This window comes from Oncorhynchus masou, chromosome 9 (genome assembly GCF_036934945.1).
Source record: "Oncorhynchus masou masou isolate Uvic2021 chromosome 9, UVic_Omas_1.1, whole genome shotgun sequence".
Classification (NCBI taxonomy): Eukaryota; Metazoa; Chordata; class Actinopteri; order Salmoniformes; family Salmonidae; genus Oncorhynchus; species Oncorhynchus masou.
Window position 1 is genome coordinate 86,536,931 of NC_088220.1, and position 17,500 is coordinate 86,554,430.

A 17,500-nucleotide genomic window follows, 5' to 3' on the forward strand; every position below is an offset into this window, starting at 1 on the left:
GTTAGAGTACAACTAAACAATATGAAATGCATAACTGTGCTGCTTCTATCAAACAGTCCGCATTTTTAAAGTCTGCTAATCAACGTCGCCCCGCCCGCCCCCTAATTTGAGGTGTGTTTTTCTGTTTTCTCCTCCAGGTCTGAACAGAACCAGTACTTTCTCCTGTGAGGCGCACAACCGTAAAGGAGTGGCGACATCAGGCTCTGGGACCATCACAGTCCTGCCATCCCAGCCCCAGAGAGTCAGGGCTGTTGACGTCACCAACTCGAGCCTGCTCCTCTCCTGGGAACCTGGCTTTGGAGGAGTCTATCCCATAACCCACTGCACCATACAGGTAATTACCCATAACCCACTGCACCATACACGTAATTACCTATAACCCACAGCACCATACAGTTAATTACCCATAACCCACTGCACCATACACGTAATTACCCATAACCCACTGCACCATACACGTAATTACCCATAACCCACTGCACCATACAGGTAATTACCCATAACCCACTGCACCATACAGGTAATTACCCATAACCCACTGCACCATACAGGTAATTACCCATAACCCACTGCACCATACAGGTAATTACCCATAACCCACTGCACCATACACGTAATTACCCATTACCCACTGCACCATACAGGTAATTACCCATAACCCACTGCACCATACACGTAATTACCCATAACCCACTGCACCATACACGTAATTACCCATAACCCACTGCACCATACAGGTAATTACCCATAACCCACTGCACCATACAGGTAATTACCCATAACCCACTGCACCATACACGTAATTACCCATAACCCACTGCACCATACAGGTAACTACCCATAACCCCACTGCACCATACAGGTAATTACCCATAACCCACTGCACCATACAGGTAATTACCCATAACCCACTGCACCATACAGGTAATTACCCATAACCCACTGCACCATACAGGTAATCACCCATAACCCACTGCACCATACAGGTAATTACCCATAACCCACTGCACCATACAGGTAATTACCCATAACCCACTGCACCATACAGGTAATTACCCATAACCCACTGCACCATACAGGTAATTACCCATAACCCACTGCACCATACAGGTAATTACCCATAACCCATAACCCACTGCACCATACAGGTAATTACCCATAACCCACTGCACCATACAGGTAATTACCCATAACCCACTGCACCATACGGGTAATTACCCATAACCCACTGCACCATACAGGTAATTACCCATAACCCACTGCACCATACAGGTAATTACCCATAACCCACTGCACCATACAGGTAATTACCCATAACCCACTGCACCATACAGGTAATTACCCATAACCCACTGCACCATACAGGTAATTACCCATAACCCACTGCACCATACAGGTAATTACCCACACTCTTGGAAATAAGGGTTCCGAAAGGGTACTTCGACTGTGCCCATAAGATAACCCTTTTTGGGTCCAGGTTGAACCATTTTTGGTTGTAGTTAGAACTTTGGGGTTCCATGTAGAACCCAAAAATACATAACCAATTGCATCCATACAGGTTATTGCCCATAACCCATTGCATCCATACAGGTTATTACCCATAACCCATTGCACCATATAGGTTATTGCCCATAACCCATTGCATCATACAGGTTAGAACCCATAACCCATTGCACCATACATGTTATTACCCATACCCCATTGCACAATGTAGGTTATTACCCATAACCCACTGCACCATACAGGTAACTACCCATAACCCCACTGCACCATACAGGTAATTACCCATAACCCACTGCACCATACAGGTAATTACCCATAACCCACTGCACCATACAGGTAATTACCCATAACCCACTGCACCATACAGGTAATCACCCATAACCCACTGCACCATACAGGTAATTACCCATAACCCACTTCACCATAAAAGGTAACTACCCATAACCCCACTGCACCATACAGGTAATTACCCATAACCCACTGCACCATACAGGTAATTACCCATAACCCACTGCACCATACAGGTAATTACCCATAACCCACTGCACCATACAGGTAATTACCCATAACCCACTGCACCATACATGTAATTACCCATAACCCACTGCACCATACAGGTAATTGCCCATAACCCACTGCACCATACAGGTAATTACCCATAACCCACTGCACCATACAGGTAATTACCCATAACCCACTGCACCATACAGGTAATTACCCATAACCCACTGCACCATACAGGTAATTACCCACACTCTTGGAAATAAGGGTTCCAAAAGGGTACTTCGACTGTGCCCATAAGATAACCCTTTTGGGTCCAGGTTGAACCATTTTTGGTTGTAGTTAGAACTTTTGGGTTCCATGTAGAACCCAAAAATACATAACCAATTGCATCCATACAGGTTATTGCCCATAACCCATTGCATCCATACAGGTTATTACCCATAACCCATTGCACCATATAGGTTATTACCCATAACCCATTGCATCATACAGGTTAGTACCCATAACCCATTGCACCATACATGTTATTACCCATACCCCATTGCACAATGTAGGTTATTACCCATAACCCACTGCACCATACAGGTAACTACCCATAACCCCACTGCACCATACAGGTAATTACCCATAACCCACTGCACCATACAGGTAATTACCCATAACCCACTGCACCATACAGGTAATTACCCATAACCCACTGCACCATACAGGTAATCACCCATAACCCACTGCACCATACAGGTAATTACCCATAACCCATAATTCCATTCTGCAGAAATATGAAAAATGTAAAAGTAGAAAAAATTAGGTAACCATTATAACTTTTACTTTTAAATTGAAACACTACACTTTGCAGTGCGGTTGACAAAACTGTACGGAGTGCAGATTTCCATTTATTGTTTGAGCTCCCTGTCAATAAACACATCAATCTTCTAATCTGTCAGTAGTCTGTCTGTGGAATGTCAGTAGTCTGTATGTCTGTAGTCTGTCTGTAGTCTGTCTGTAGTCTGTCTGTAGTTTGTTATTAGTCTATCTGTACACTGTCAGTAATCTGTGTATATTTTGTATGTCAGTAGTCTTTTTGTAGCCTGAATGTAGTCTGTCAGTAGTCTTTCAGTAGACATCTGTAGTCTGTCAGTACACGCCTGTAGTCTGTCTGTAGTCTGTCAGTAGTCTGTCGGAGACATCTGTAGTCTGTCAGTAGTCTTTCAGTAGACATCTGTAGTCTGTCAGTAGTCTTTCAGTAGACGTCTGTAGCCTGTCAGTAGTCTGTCAGTAGTCTGTCAGTAGTCTGTCAGTAGATGTCTGTAGTCTGTCTGTAGTCTGTCAGTAGACGTCTGTAGTCTGTCAGTAGACGTCTGTAGTCTGTCAGTAGACGTCTGTAGTCTGTCCGTAGTCTGTCAGTAGACGTCTGTAGTCTGTCAGTAGTCTTTCAGTAGATGTCTGTAGCCTGTCTGTGGTCTGTCAGTAGTCTGTCAGTAGAAGTCTGTAGTCTGTCAGTAGTCTGTCAGTAGACATCTGTAGTCTGTCTGTAGTCTGTCAGTAGTCTGTCAGTAGACGTCTGTAGTCTGTCTGTAGTCTGTCAGTAGTCTGTCAGTAGACGTCAGTAGTCTGTCAGTAGTCTGTCAGTAGCCTGTCAGTAGACGTCTATAGTCTGTCAGTAGTCTGTCAGTAGATGTCTGTAGTCTGTCTGTAGTCTGTCAGTAGACGTCTGTAGTCTGTCAGTAGATGTCTGTAGTCTGTCTGTAGTCTGTCAGTAGACGTCTGTAGTCTGTCAGTAGTCTGTCAGTAGTCTGTCAGTAGACATCTGTAGTCTGTCTGTTGTCTGTCAGTAGTCTGTCAGTAGACGTCTGTAGCCTGTCAGTAGACGTCTGTAGTCTGTCAGTAGTCTGTCAGTAGTCTGTCAGTAGACGTCTGTAGTCTGTCAGTAGACGTCTGTAGTCTGTCCGTAGTCTTTCAGTAGTCTGTCAGTAGGCGTCTGTAGTCTGTAAGTAGTCTGTCAGTAGACGTCTGTAGTCTGTCAATAGTCTGTCAGTAGACATATGTAGTCTTTCAGTAGACGTCTGTAGTCTGTCTGTAGTCTGTCTGTAGTCTGTCAGTAGACGTCTGTAGTCTGTCAGTAGACGTCTGTAGTCTGTCTGTAGTCTGTCAGTAGACGTCTGTAGTCTGTCAGTAGACGTCTGTAGTCTGTCAGTAGACGTCTGTAGTCTGTCAGTAGTCTGTCAGTAGTCTGTCAGTAGTCTGTCAGTAGACGTCTGTAGTCTGTATGTAGTCTGTCAGTAGACGTCTGTAGTCTGTCTGTAGTCTGTCAGTAGTCTGTCTGTGGTCTGTCAGTAGTCTGTCAGTAGACGTCTGTAGTCTGTCAGTAGTCTGTCAGTAGACGTCTGTAGTCTGTCAATAGTCTGTCAGTAGACATATGTAGTCTTTCAGTAGACGTCTGTAGTCTGTCAGTAGTCTGTCAGTAGTCTGTCTGTAGTCTGTCTGTGGTCTGTCAGTAGTCTGTCAGTATTCTTTCAGTAGACACCTGTAGTCTGTCAGTAGTCTGTCTGTAGTCTGTCTGTGGTCTGTCAGTAGACATTTACATTTACATTTAAGTCATTTAGCAGACGCTCTTAGTAGACGTCTGTAGTCTGTCAGTAGTCTGTCGGAGACATCTGTAGTCTGTCAGTAGTCTGTCGGAGACATCTGTAGTCTGTCAGTAGTCTTTCAGTAGACGTCTATAGTATGTCAGTAGTCTGTCAGTAGACGTCTGTAGTCTGTCAGTAGTCTGTCAGTAGACATCTGTAGTCTTTCAGTAGTCTTTCAGTAGACGTCTGTAGTCTGTCAGTAGACGTCTGTAGTCTTTCAGTAGTCTGTCAGTAGACGTCTGTAGTCTGTCTGTAGTCTGTCAGTAGTCTTTCAGTAGACACCTGTAGTCTGTCAGTAGTCTTTCAGTAGACATCTGTAGTCTGTCAGTAGTCTGTCAGTAGTCTGTCAGTAGACGTCTGTAGTCTGTCAGTAGACGTCTGTAGTCTGTCAGTAGTCTGTCAGTAGTCTGTCAGTAGACATCTGTAGTCTGTCAGTAGTCTGTCAGTAGTCTGTCAGTAGACATCTGTAGTCTGTCAGTAGTCTGTCAGTAGACATCTGTAGTCTGTCAGTAGTCTGTCAGTAGACGTCTGTAGTCTGTCAGTAGTCTGTCAGTAGACGTCTGTAGTCTGTCAGTAGTCTGTCAGTAGACATCTGTAGTCTGTCAGTAGACGTCTGTAGTCTGTCAGTAGACATCTGTAGTCTGTCAGTAGTCTGTCAGTAGACATCTGTAGTCTGTCAGTAGTCTGTCAGTAGACGTCTGTAGTCTGTCAGTAGTCTGTCTGTAATCTGTCAGTAGTCTGTCAGTAGACGTCTGTAGTCTGTCAGTAGACGTCTGTAGTCTGTCAGTAGACATCTGTAGTCTGTCAGTAGTCTGTCAGTAGATGTCTGTAGTCTGTCTGTAGTCTGTCAGTAGTCTGTCAGTAGACATCTGTAGTCTGTCAGTAGACGTCTGTAGTCTGTCAGTAGTCTGTCAGTAGACATCTGTAGTCTGTCAGTAGTCTGTCAGTAGACGTCAGTAGTCTGTCAGTAGACGTCTGTAGTCTGTCAGTAGACGTCTGTAGTCTGTCAGTAGTCTGTCAGTAGACATCTGTAGTCTGTCTGTAGTCTGTCAGTAGTCTGTCAGTAGTCTGTCAGTAGACATCTGTAGTCTGTCTGTAGTCTGTCAGTAGTCTGTCAGTAGTCTGTCAGTAGACGTCTGTAGTCTGTCAGTAGTCTGTAAGTAGACGTCTGTATTCTGTCTGTAGTCTGTCAGTAGTCTGTCAGTAGACGTCTGTAGTCTGTCAGTAGTCTTTCAGTAGTCTGTCAGTAGACGTCTGTAGTCTGTCTGTTGTCTGTCAGTAGTCTGTCAGTAGACGTCTGTAGTCTGTCTATAGTCTGTCAGTAGTCTGTCAGTAGTCTGTCAGTAGACGTCTGTAGTCTGTCTGTAGTCTGTCAGTAGTCTGTCAGTAGACGTCTGTAGTCTGTCAGTAGTCTGTCAGTAGACGTCTGTAGTCTGTCTGTAGTCTGTCAGTAGTCTGTCAGTAGACGTCTGTAGTCTGTCAGTAGTCTGTCAGTAGACGTCTGTAGTCTGTCAGTAGTCTGTCAGTAGACATCTGTAGTCTGTCTATAGTCTGTCAGTAGTCTGTCAGTAGTCTGTCAGTAGACGTCTGTAGTCTGTCTGTTGGGTCCTGTGTGGCTCAGTCGGTAGAGCATGGCGCTTGCAACGCCAAGCGTCGTGGGTTCGATTCCCGCTGGGGCCACCCATATGTAAAAGTAGTGGCCCCAGCCGACTTGTAAGTCGCTTTGGACAAAAGCGTCTGCTAAATGGGATATATTATATATTTTGTTGTCTGTCAGTAGTCTGTCAGTAGACGTCTGTATTCTGTCTATAGTCTGTCAGTAGTCTGTCAGTAGTCTGTCAGTAGACGTCTGTAGTCTGTCAGTAGTCTGTCAGTAGACGTCTGTAGTCTGTCTGTAGTCTGTCAGTAGACGTCTGTAGTCTGTCAGTAGACGTCTGTAGTCTGTCTGTAGTCTGTCAGTAGACGTCTGTAGTCTGTCAGTAGACGTCTGTAGTCTGTCTGTTGTCTGTCAGTAGTCTGTCAGTAGTCTGTCTGTAGTCTGTCAGTAGTCTGTCAGTAGACGTCTGTAGTCTGTCAGTAGACGTCTGTAGTCTTTCAGTAGACATCTGTAGTCTGTCAGTAGTCTGTCAGTAGACGTCTGTAGTCTGTCTGTTGTCTGTCAGTAGTCTGTCAGTAGACGTCTGTAGTCTGTCAGTAGTCTGTCAGTAGTCTGTCTGTAGTCTGTCAGTAGTCTGTCAGTAGACGTCTGTAGTCTGTCAGTAGACGTCTGTAGTCTGTCAGTAGACGTCTGTAGTCTTTCAGTAGACATCTGTAGTCTGTCAGTAGTCTGTCAGTAGACGTCTGTAGTCTGTCAGTAGTATGTCTGTAGTCTGTCAATAGTCTTTCAGTAGTATGTCTGTAGTCTGTCAGTAGTCTGTCAGTAGACGTCTGTAGTCTGTCAGTAGTCTGTCAGTAGTCCGTCAGTAGCCTGTCAGTAGACGTCTATAGCCTGTCAGTAGTCTGCCAGTAGACGTCTGTAGTCTGTCAGTAGTCTGTCAGTAGACGTCTGTAGTCTGTCTGTAGTCTTTCAGTAGACGTCTATAGTCTGTCAGTAGTCTGTCTGTAGTCTGTCAGTAGACGTCTGTAGTCTGTCAGTAGTCTGTCAGTAGACGTCTGTAGTCTGTCAGTAGACGTCTGTAGTCTGTCAGTAGTCTGTCAGTAGACATCTGTAGTCTGTCAGTAGTCTGTCAGTAGACGTCAGTAGTCTGTCAGTAGACGTCTGTAGTCTGTCAGTAGACGTCTGTAGTCTGTCAGTAGTCTGTCAGTAGACATCTGTAGTCTGTCTGTAGTCTGTCAGTAGTCTGTCAGTAGTCTGTCAGTAGACATCTGTAGTCTGTCTGTAGTCTGTCAGTAGTCTGTCAGTAGTCTGTCAGTAGACGTCTGTAGTCTGTCAGTAGTCTGTAAGTAGACGTCTGTATTCTGTCTGTAGTCTGTCAGTAGTCTGTCAGTAGACGTCTGTAGTCTGTCAGTAGTCTTTCAGTAGTCTGTCAGTAGACGTCTGTAGTCTGTCTGTTGTCTGTCAGTAGTCTGTCAGTAGACGTCTGTAGTCTGTCTATAGTCTGTCAGTAGTCTGTCAGTAGTCTGTCAGTAGACGTCTGTAGTCTGTCTGTTGTCTGTCAGTAGTCTGTCAGTAGACGTCTGTAGTCTGTCAGTAGTCTGTCAGTAGACGTCTGTAGTCTGTCTGTTGTCTGTCAGTAGTCTGTCAGTAGACGTCTGTAGTCTGTCAGTAGTCTGTCAGTAGACGTCTGTAGTCTGTCAGTAGTCTGTCAGTAGACATCTGTAGTCTGTCTATAGTCTGTCAGTAGTCTGTCAGTAGTCTGTCAGTAGACGTCTGTAGTCTGTCTGTTGGGTCCTGTGTGGCTCAGTCGGTAGAGCATGGCGCTTGCAACGCCAAGCGTCGTGGGTTCGATTCCCGCTGGGGCCACCCATATGTAAAAGTAGTGGCCCCAGCCGACTTGTAAGTCGCTTTGGACAAAAGCGTCTGCTAAATGGGATATATTATATATTTTGTTGTCTGTCAGTAGTCTGTCAGTAGACGTCTGTATTCTGTCTATAGTCTGTCAGTAGTCTGTCAGTAGACGTCTGTAGTCTGTCAGTAGTCTGTCAGTAGACGTCTGTAGTCTGTCAGTAGTCTGTCTGTTGTCTGTCAGTAGTCTGTCAGTAGACGTCTGTAGTCTGTCAGTAGTCTGTCAGTAGTCTGTCTGTAGTCTGTCAGTAGTCTGTCAGTAGACGTCTGTAGTCTGTCAGTAGACGTCTGTAGTCTTTCAGTAGACATCTGTAGTCTGTCAGTAGTCTGTCAGTAGACGTCTGTAGTCTGTCTGTTGTCTGTCAGTAGTCTGTCAGTAGACGTCTGTAGTCTGTCAGTAGTCTGTCAGTAGTCTGTCTGTAGTCTGTCAGTAGTCTGTCAGTAGACGTCTGTAGTCTGTCAGTAGACGTCTGTAGTCTTTCAGTAGACATCTGTAGTCTGTCAGTAGTCTGTCAGTAGACGTCTGTAGTCTGTCAGTAGTATGTCTGTAGTCTGTCAATAGTCTTTCAGTAGTATGTCTGTAGTCTGTCAGTAGTCTGTCAGTAGACGTCTGTAGTCTGTCAGTAGTCTGTCAGTAGTCCGTCAGTAGCCTGTCAGTAGACGTCTATAGCCTGTCAGTAGTCTGCCAGTAGACGTCTGTAGTCTGTCAGTAGTCTGTCAGTAGACGTCTGTAGTCTGTCTGTAGTCTTTCAGTAGACGTCTATAGTCTGTCAGTAGTCTGTCTGTAGTCTGTCAGTAGACGTCTGTAGTCTGTCAGTAGTCTGTCAGTAGACGTCTGTAGTCTGTCAGTAGACGTCTGTAGTCTGTCAGTAGTCTGCCAGTAGACGTCTGTAGTCTGTCAGTAGTCTGTCAGTAGACGTCTGAGTCCTTGTGACCATGTCCTTGTTCAACAGACTTCAAAGAGAAAAGAGCTTGCTTTTCTTCCTCTAACTCGACTTCCAAATCCCTCCCTCCTCCCTCCATTCCGTCATGTAGCAGTGGTATCAGATTTCACTGGGAAAGTGGCCTCCTGGACTAATTTCGTGTAGTCCCCTCCCTCCCCCCTCCCCCCCCCTCCCTCCCTCCCTCCCTCCCTCCCTCCCTCCCTCCCTCCCTCCCTCCCTCCCTCCCTCCCTCCCTACTGCTCAAAGGCCAATATAGTGGAGGACCATTTTCTCCTGTTGCAGTAGAGAGAGCAGAATAGAACAGAGTACCACCCCTAAATGTCTGGTTCTAATAAAACAACTCCTGCTGCACCCCTCAGCCTGCACCCCTCTGCCTGCACCCCTCCGCCTGCACCCCTCAGCCTGCACCCCTCTGCCTGCACCCCTCAGCCTGCACCCCTCAGCCTGCACCCCTCTGCCTGCACCCCTCAGCCTGCACCCCTCTGCCTGCACCCCTCCGCCTGCACCCCTCAGCCTGCACCCCTCTGCCTGCACCCCTCTGCCTGCACCCTCCGCCTGCACCCCTCAGCCTGCACCCCTCTGCCTGCACCCCTCTGCCTGCACCCCTCTGCCTGCACCCCTCTGCCTGCACCCCTCTGCCTGCACCCCTCTGCCTGCACCCCTCTGCCTGCACCCCTCCGCCTGCACCCCTCTGCCTGCACCCCTCCGCCTGCACCCCTCAGCCTGCACCCCTCTGCCTGCACCCCTCTGCCTGCACCCCTCTGCCTGCACCCCTCCGCCTGCACCCTATGCTGCTACTCTAAACCCCCCCCCCCCCACCTCCAGGCCCAAATCCCCCATGCCATGGGCTTACAGCCAAGGGATTGGCTACGGAGGACTGGGGAGAAATGTGAATTTAATGGTTGAAAAGGCAACAGTGCTGGAGGAATGAAAGATTTTATTGTTGTAGTAGGAAGGAGGAGAGAGAGAGAGAGTAGGAGAGAGAGAGACAGAGAGATAGAGAGAGACAGAGAGAGAGACAGAGAGAGACAGAGAGAGACAGAGAGAGACAGAGAGAGACAGAGAGAGAGAGGGAGAGAGAGAGACAGAGAGATAGAGAGAGACAGAGACAGAGAGACAGAGAGAGACAGAGAGACAGAGAGAGAGACAGAGAGAGAGAGAGAGAGAGAGACAGAGAGAGACAGAGAGACAGAGACAGAGAGACAGAGAGACAGAGAGAGAGAGAGAGAGAGAGAGACAGAGAGAGACAGAGAGAGACAGAGACAGAGAGACAGAGACAGAGACAGAGAGAGTCTGACTGGAATAGATACAAATAGAAAGACATATAGAGACCAGAGCCAGAGGAAAGAGCCCAGAACCAGCCAGAGGACAGAGACAACCAGATGAAAGGAAACAGGGGAGGACAGCAGGTATCGGCTGGGCTGAGCTGGGGTGAAGGTGAGCCATGCTCAAGGAATGCTCTTGCTATAACAGCCCCAGCTCTAGCAGTGTGACTCAGGAGTGAGTTGTTCATTGTTTACAGGACTAATTATGGCATAACTGCTCACTCACACACTCTCAGTGACTCAGTGTTGTTGAGTTCCACTCTCAGTGACTCAGTGTTGTTGAGTTCCACTCTCAGGGACTCAGTGTTGTTGAGTTCCACTCTCAGGGACTCAGTGTTGTTGAGTTCCACTCTCAGGGACTCAGTGTTGTTGAGTTCCACTCTCAGGGACTCAGTGTTGTTGAGTTCCACTCTCAGTGACTCAGTGTTGTTGAGTTCCACTCTCAGGGACTCAGTGTTGTTGAGTTCCACTCTCAGTGACTCAGTGTTGTTGAGTTCCACTCTCAGTGACTCAGTGTTGTTGAGTTCCACTCTCAGTGACTCAGTGTTGTTGAGTTCCACTCTCAGTGACTCAGTGTTGTTGAGTTCCACTCTCAGTGACTCAGTGTTGTTGAGTTCTACTCTCAGTGACTCAGTGTTGTTGAGTTCCACTCTCAGGGACTCAGTGTTGTTGAGTTCCACTCTCAGGGACTCAGTGTTGTTGAGTTCCACTCTCAGGGACTCAGTGTTGTTGAGTTCCACTCTCAGGGACTCAGTGTTGTTGAGTTCCACTCTCAGGGACTCAGTGTTGTTGAGTTCCACTCTCAGTGACTCAGTGTTGTTGAGTTCCACTCTCAGTGACTCAGTGTTGTTGAGTTCCACTCTCAGTGACTCAGTGTTGTTGAGTTCCACTCTCAGGGACTCAGTGTTGTTGAGTTCCACTCTCAGTGACTCAGTGTTGTTGAGTTCCACTCTCAGTGACTCAGTGTTGTTGAGTTCCACTCTCAGTGACTCAGTGTTGTTGAGTTCCACTCTCAGTGACTCAGTGTTGTTGAGTTCTACTCTCAGTGACTCAGTGTTGTTGAGTTCCACTCTCAGTGACTCAGTGTTGTTGAGTTCTACTCTCAGTGACTCAGTGTTGTTGAGTTCCACTCTCAGTGACTCAGTGTTGTTAAGTTCCACTCTCAGTGACTCTGTGTTGTTGAGTTCCACTCTCAGTGACTCAGTGTTGTTGAGTTCCACTCTCAGTGACTCAGTGTTGTTGAGTTCCACTCAGTGTTGTTGAGTTCCCCTCTCAGTGACTCAGTGTTGTTGAGTTCCACTCTCAGTGACTCAGTGTTGTTGAGTTCCACTCTCAGTGACTCAGTGTTGTTGAGTTCCATTGTCTAAATACACACCTTAACACCACCTGTCCACTGTCCATCTATCCACCCATTCTCTTTCCATTCACACATTTGTGTTAGGGTTGATATTAGTGGAACCTCCAGTCCCACCCTATAGCCTTCAGCCTCTCTACCTCCAGTCCCACCCTGTAGCCTTCAGCCTCTCTACCTCCAGTCCCACCCTGTAGCCTTCAGCCTCTCTACCTCCAGTCCCACCCTGTAGCCTTCAGCCTCTCTACCTCCAGTCCCACCCTGTAGCCTTCAGCCTCTCCACCTCCAGTCCCACCCTATAGCCTTCAGCCTCTCCACCTCCAGTCCCACCCTATAGCCTTCAGCCTCTCTACCTCCAGTCCCACCCTATAGCCTTCAGCCTCTCTACCACCAGTCCCACCCTGTAGCCTTCAGCCTCTCTACCTCCAGTCCCACCCTATAGCCTTCAGCCTCTCTACCTCCAGTCCCACCCTATAGCCTTCAGCCTCTCTACCTCCAGTCCCACCCTGTAGCCTTCAGCCTCTCTACCTCCAGTCCCACCCTATAGCCTTCAGCCTCTCTACCTCCAGTCCCACCCTGTAGCCTTCAGCCTCTCCACCTCCAGTCCCACCCTGTAGCCTTCAGCCTCTCTACCACCAGTCCCACCCTATAGCCTTCAGCCTCTCCACCTCCAGTCCCACCCTGTAGCCTTCAGCCTCTCTACCTCCAGTCCCACCCTGTAGCCTTCAGCCTCTCCACCTCCAGTCCCACCCTGTAGCCTTCAGCCTCTCTACCTCCAGTCCCACCCTATAGCCTTCAGCCTCTCTACCTCCAGTCCCACCCTGTAGCCTTCAGCCTCTCTACCTCCAGTCCCACCCTGTAGCCTTCAGCCTCTCTACCACCAGTCCCACCCTGTAGCCTTCAGCCTCTCTACCACCAGTCCCACCCTATAGCCTTCAGCCTCTCTACCTCCAGTCCCACCCTATAGCCTTCAGCCTCTCTACCTCCAGTCCCACCCTGTAGCCTTCAGCCTCTCTACCACCAGTCCCACCCTGTAGCCTTCAGCCTCTCTACCTCCAGTCCCACCCTATAGCCTTCAGCCTCTCTACCTCCAGTCCCACCCTATAGCCTTCAGCCTCTCTACCTCCAGTCCCACCCTGTAGCCTTCAGCCTCTCCACCTCCAGTCCCACCCTATAGCCTTCAGCCTCTCTACCTCCAGTCCCACCCTGTAGCCTTCAGCCTCTCTACCTCCAGTCCCACCCTATAGCCTTCAGCCTCTCTACCTCCAGTCCCACCCTATAGCCTTCAGCCTCTCTACCTCCAGTCCCACCCTGTAGCCTTCAGCCTCTCTACCTCCAGTCCCACCCTGTAGCCTTCAGCCTCTCCACCTCCAGTCCCACCCTATAGCCTTCAGCCTCTCTACCTCCAGTCCCACCCTGTAGCCTTCAGCCTCTCTACCTCCAGTCCCACCCTATAGCCTTCAGCCTCTCCACCTCCAGTCCCACCCTGTAGCCTTCAGCCTCTCTACCACCAGTCCCACCCTATAGCCTTCAGCCTCTCTACCTCCAGTCCCACCCTGTAGCCTTCAGCCTCTCTACCTCCAGTCCCACCCTGTAGCCTTCAGCCTCTCTACCACCAGTCCCACCCTATAGCCTTCAGCCTCTCTACCACCAGTCCCACCCTGTAGCCTTCAGCCTCTCTACCTCCAGTCCCACCCTATAGCCTTCAGCCTCTCCACCTCCAGTCCCACCCTGTAGCCTTCAGCCTCTCCACCTCCAGTCCCACCCTGTAGCCTTCAGCCTCTCTACCTCCAGTCCCACCCTGTAGCCTTCAGCCTCTCTACCTCCAGTCCCACCCTGTAGCCTTCAGCCTCTCTACCTCCAGTCCCACCCTGTAGCCTTCAGCCTCTCTACCTCCAGTCCCACCCTGTAGCCTTCAGCCTCTCCACCTCCAGTCCCACCCTGTAGCCTTCAGCCTCTCTACCTCCAGCCCCACCCTGTAGCCTTCAGCCTCTCTACCTCCAGTCCCACCCTGTAGCCTTCAGCCTCTCTACCACCAGTAGCTTTCTGCTGTAGTGAGCACCACAACGCAGCACACCACAACACGACACACCACAACACACCACAACAACACAACGCAGCACAACACACCATCACCACAACGCAGCACAACACAACACACCATCACCACAACGCACCACAACGCACCACACCATCACCACAACACACGACCAACACAACACACCACCAACACAACACACCACAACACCACACACCACAACGCAGCACAACACAACACAACAACACAACACAACACCAAAATGCCACCACAGCACAACACCACCCAAACACAACACAACATACCACAACAACCCACCACCACCCCAACACAACACACCACAACATACCACAACAACACACCACAACATACCACAACAACACACCACAACAACACAACACCAAAACGCCACAACATAACACACCACAACACCACCCAAACACAACACAACACCACCCAAACACACCACAACACACCACCACCCCAACACACCACCACCCAAACACACCACACCACCACCCCAACACACCACAACATACCGCAACAACACACCACAACACACAACAACACAACACCACCTAAACACACCACAACACACAACACCAAAACGCCACCACAACACAACATCACCCCAATACAACACACCACAACACCACCCAAATACAACACACAACAACAAACCAGACCATAACACACCACAACACACAGCAACAACACCACAAAACACCACAACACACCACACACCACACAACAACAAAACGCAACACCACACCACAACAACACCGCCCCAACACCACACCACAACAACACAACAACAAAACACAACAACACACCACAACAACACCACCCAAATACAACACACAACAACAAACCACACACACCACAACACACACCACACAACAACAAAACACAACAACACCACCCCAACACAACACCAACACAACACAACCCCAAAACAACACCACCCCAACACAACACAACAACAACACCACCCCAACACAACATAACACCACTCCAACACTACACCACCCCAAAACAACACCACCCCAACACAACACAACAACAACATCACCCCAACACCACCCCAACACAACACCACCCCAACACAACACAACAACAACACCACCCCAACACAACACCACCCCAACCCCAAAACAACACCACCCCAACACAACATAACACCACTCCAACACAACACCACTCCCAACCCCAAAACAACACCACTCCAACACAACACCACTCCCAACCACAAAACAACACCACCCCCAACCCCAACACAACACCATCCCAACCCCACAACAACACAACATAACACCACCACAACATAACACCACCACAAAACAACACCACCCCAATACAACACAACATCACCCCAACACAACACCACCCCAAACCCAAAACAAACCACCCCCAACCCCAACCCCAAAACAACACCACAACACAACACAACAAGGCCACAACAATAGTCCAGACTGGGATGTAGATCTTAATGACAGTGCTCTCTTCTCTCATCTCCTGCTGTGTGGTCCCGTGTTAAAAGTGTTTACTAGAGTAGCTGTGTCGAGGCAGCATGTTATAATGTTCTCTCTGTGTTGTTGAACCAGACCAGTCAGCATTAAACTGAGGATATGGCTTTCTGAAGTACCTCACTGTCTGGGTTAGGGGTCGTGGTGAAAGATGGGGTTAGGGGTCGTGGTGAAAGATGGGGTTAGGGGTCGTGGTGAAAGATGGGGTTAGGGGTTGTGGTGAAAGATGGGGTTAGGGGTTGTGGTGAAAGATGGGGTTAGGGGTCGTGGTGAAAGATGGGGTTAGGGGTTGTGGTGAAAGATGGGGTTAGGGGTTGTGGAAAGATGGGGTTAGGGGTTGTGGTGAAAGATGGGATTAGGGGTCGTGAAGAACGATGGGGTTAGGGGTCGTGGTGAACGATGGGGTTAGGGGTCGTGGTGAACGATGGGGTTAGGGGTCGTAGTGAAAGATGGGGTTAGGGGTTGTGGTGAAAGATGGGGTTAGGGGTTGTGGTGAAAGATGGGGTTAGGGGTTGTGGTGAAAGATGGGGTTAGGGGTTGTGGTGAAAGATGGGGTTAGGGGTTGTGGTGAAAGATGGGGTTAGGGGTTGTGTTGAAAGATGGGGTTAGGGGTTGTGGTGAAAGATGGGGTTAGGGGTCGTGGTGAAAGATGGAGTTAGGGGTCATGGTGAAAGATGGGGTTAGGGGTTGTGGTGAAAGATGGGGTTAGGGGTTGTGGTGAAAGATGGGGTTAGGGGTCGTGGTGAAAGATGGGGTTAGGGGTCGTGGTGAAAGATGGGGTTAGGGGTTGTGGTGAAAGATGGGGTTAGGGGTTGTGGTGAAAGATGGGGTTAGGGGTTGTGGTGAAAGATGGGGTTAGGGGTTGTGGTGAAAGATGGGGTTAGGGGTCGTGGTGAAAAATGGAGTTAGGGGTTGTGGTGAAAGATGGGGTTAGGGGTTGTGGTGAAAGATGGGGTTAGGGGTCGTATTGAAAGATGGGATTAGGGGTCGTGGTGAACGATGGGGTTAGGGGTCGTGGTGAAAGATGGGGTTAGGGGTTGTGGAAAGATGGGGTTAGGGGTTGTGGTGAAAGATGGGGTTAGGGGTTGTGGAAAGATGGGGTTAGGGGTTGTGGTGAAAGATGGGGTTAGGGGTCGTGGTGAAAGATGGAGTTAGGGGTCATGGTGAAAGATGGGGTTAGGGGTCGTGGTGAAAGATGGGGTTAGGGGTCGTGATGAAAGATGGGGTTAGGGGTCGTGGTGAAAGATGGGGTTAGGGGTCGTATTGAAAGATGGGATTAGGGGTCGTATTGAAAGATGGGATTAGGGGTCGTGGTGAACGATGGGGTTAGGGGTTGTGGTGAAAGATGGGGTTAGGGGTCGTGGTGAAAGATGGGGTTAGGGGTCGTGGTGAAAGATGGGGTTAGGGGTTGTGGTGAAAGATGGGGTTAGGGGTCGTGGTGAAAGATGGGGTTAGGGGTCGTATTGAAAGATGGGATTAGGGGTCGTGGTGAACAATGGGGTTAGGGGTCGTGGTGAACGATGGGGTTAGGGGTCGTGGTGAACGATGGGGTTAGGGGTCGTAGTGAAAGATGGGGTTAGGGGCCGTGGTGAAAGATGGAGTTAGGGGTCGTGGTGAAAGATGGGGTTAGGGGTCGTGGTGAACAATGGGGTTAGGGGTCGTGGTGAAAGATGGGGTTAGGGGACGTGGTGAAAGATGGACACCTGAAACCCCACCTCTTTAAGGAATACCTAGGATAGGATAAAGTAATCCTTCTCACCCCCCTTAAATGATTTAGATGCACTATTGTAAAGTGGCTGTTCCACTGGATGTCATAAGGTGAATTCACCAATTTGTAAGTCGCTCTGGATAAGAGCGTCTGCCAAATGACTTAAATGTAAAATGTTAAATGTGGGTTAGGGGTTGTGGTGAAAGATGGGGTTAGGGGCCGTGGTGAAAGATGGAGTTAGGGGTCGTGGTGAAAGATGTTCTCTGGTGATGTGAAGAGGGATTGTGACATATGACTTCCCTTTAAGGAGAAACTGAAACTCATGTTTCTAGACTACACTGATGATGGAAACGGACCACCTAGACTATACAGATGAGGGAAACTGCATTCTTTGGGCCAGAAACTGTATCTACCCTATCTTATATGTTATTTAGCCGAATGGATAAAATTAGTTCTGTTTTACATTAGA

General features: G+C 48.8%; 1 protein-coding gene across 1 annotated transcript in view; it reads left to right on the top strand.

Annotated features, from left to right (window-relative positions):
- The window catches only part of LOC135546720 (tyrosine-protein kinase receptor UFO), a 100,283-nt gene that overhangs the window by 21,135 nt on the left and 61,648 nt on the right, over positions 1–17,500 (top strand). Inside the window, exon 5 of the mRNA XM_064975355.1 lies at positions 138–334. Within this exon, the coding sequence (XP_064831427.1) occupies positions 138–334 (197 nt within the window). The remainder of the gene's footprint in view (positions 1–137; positions 335–17,500) is intronic.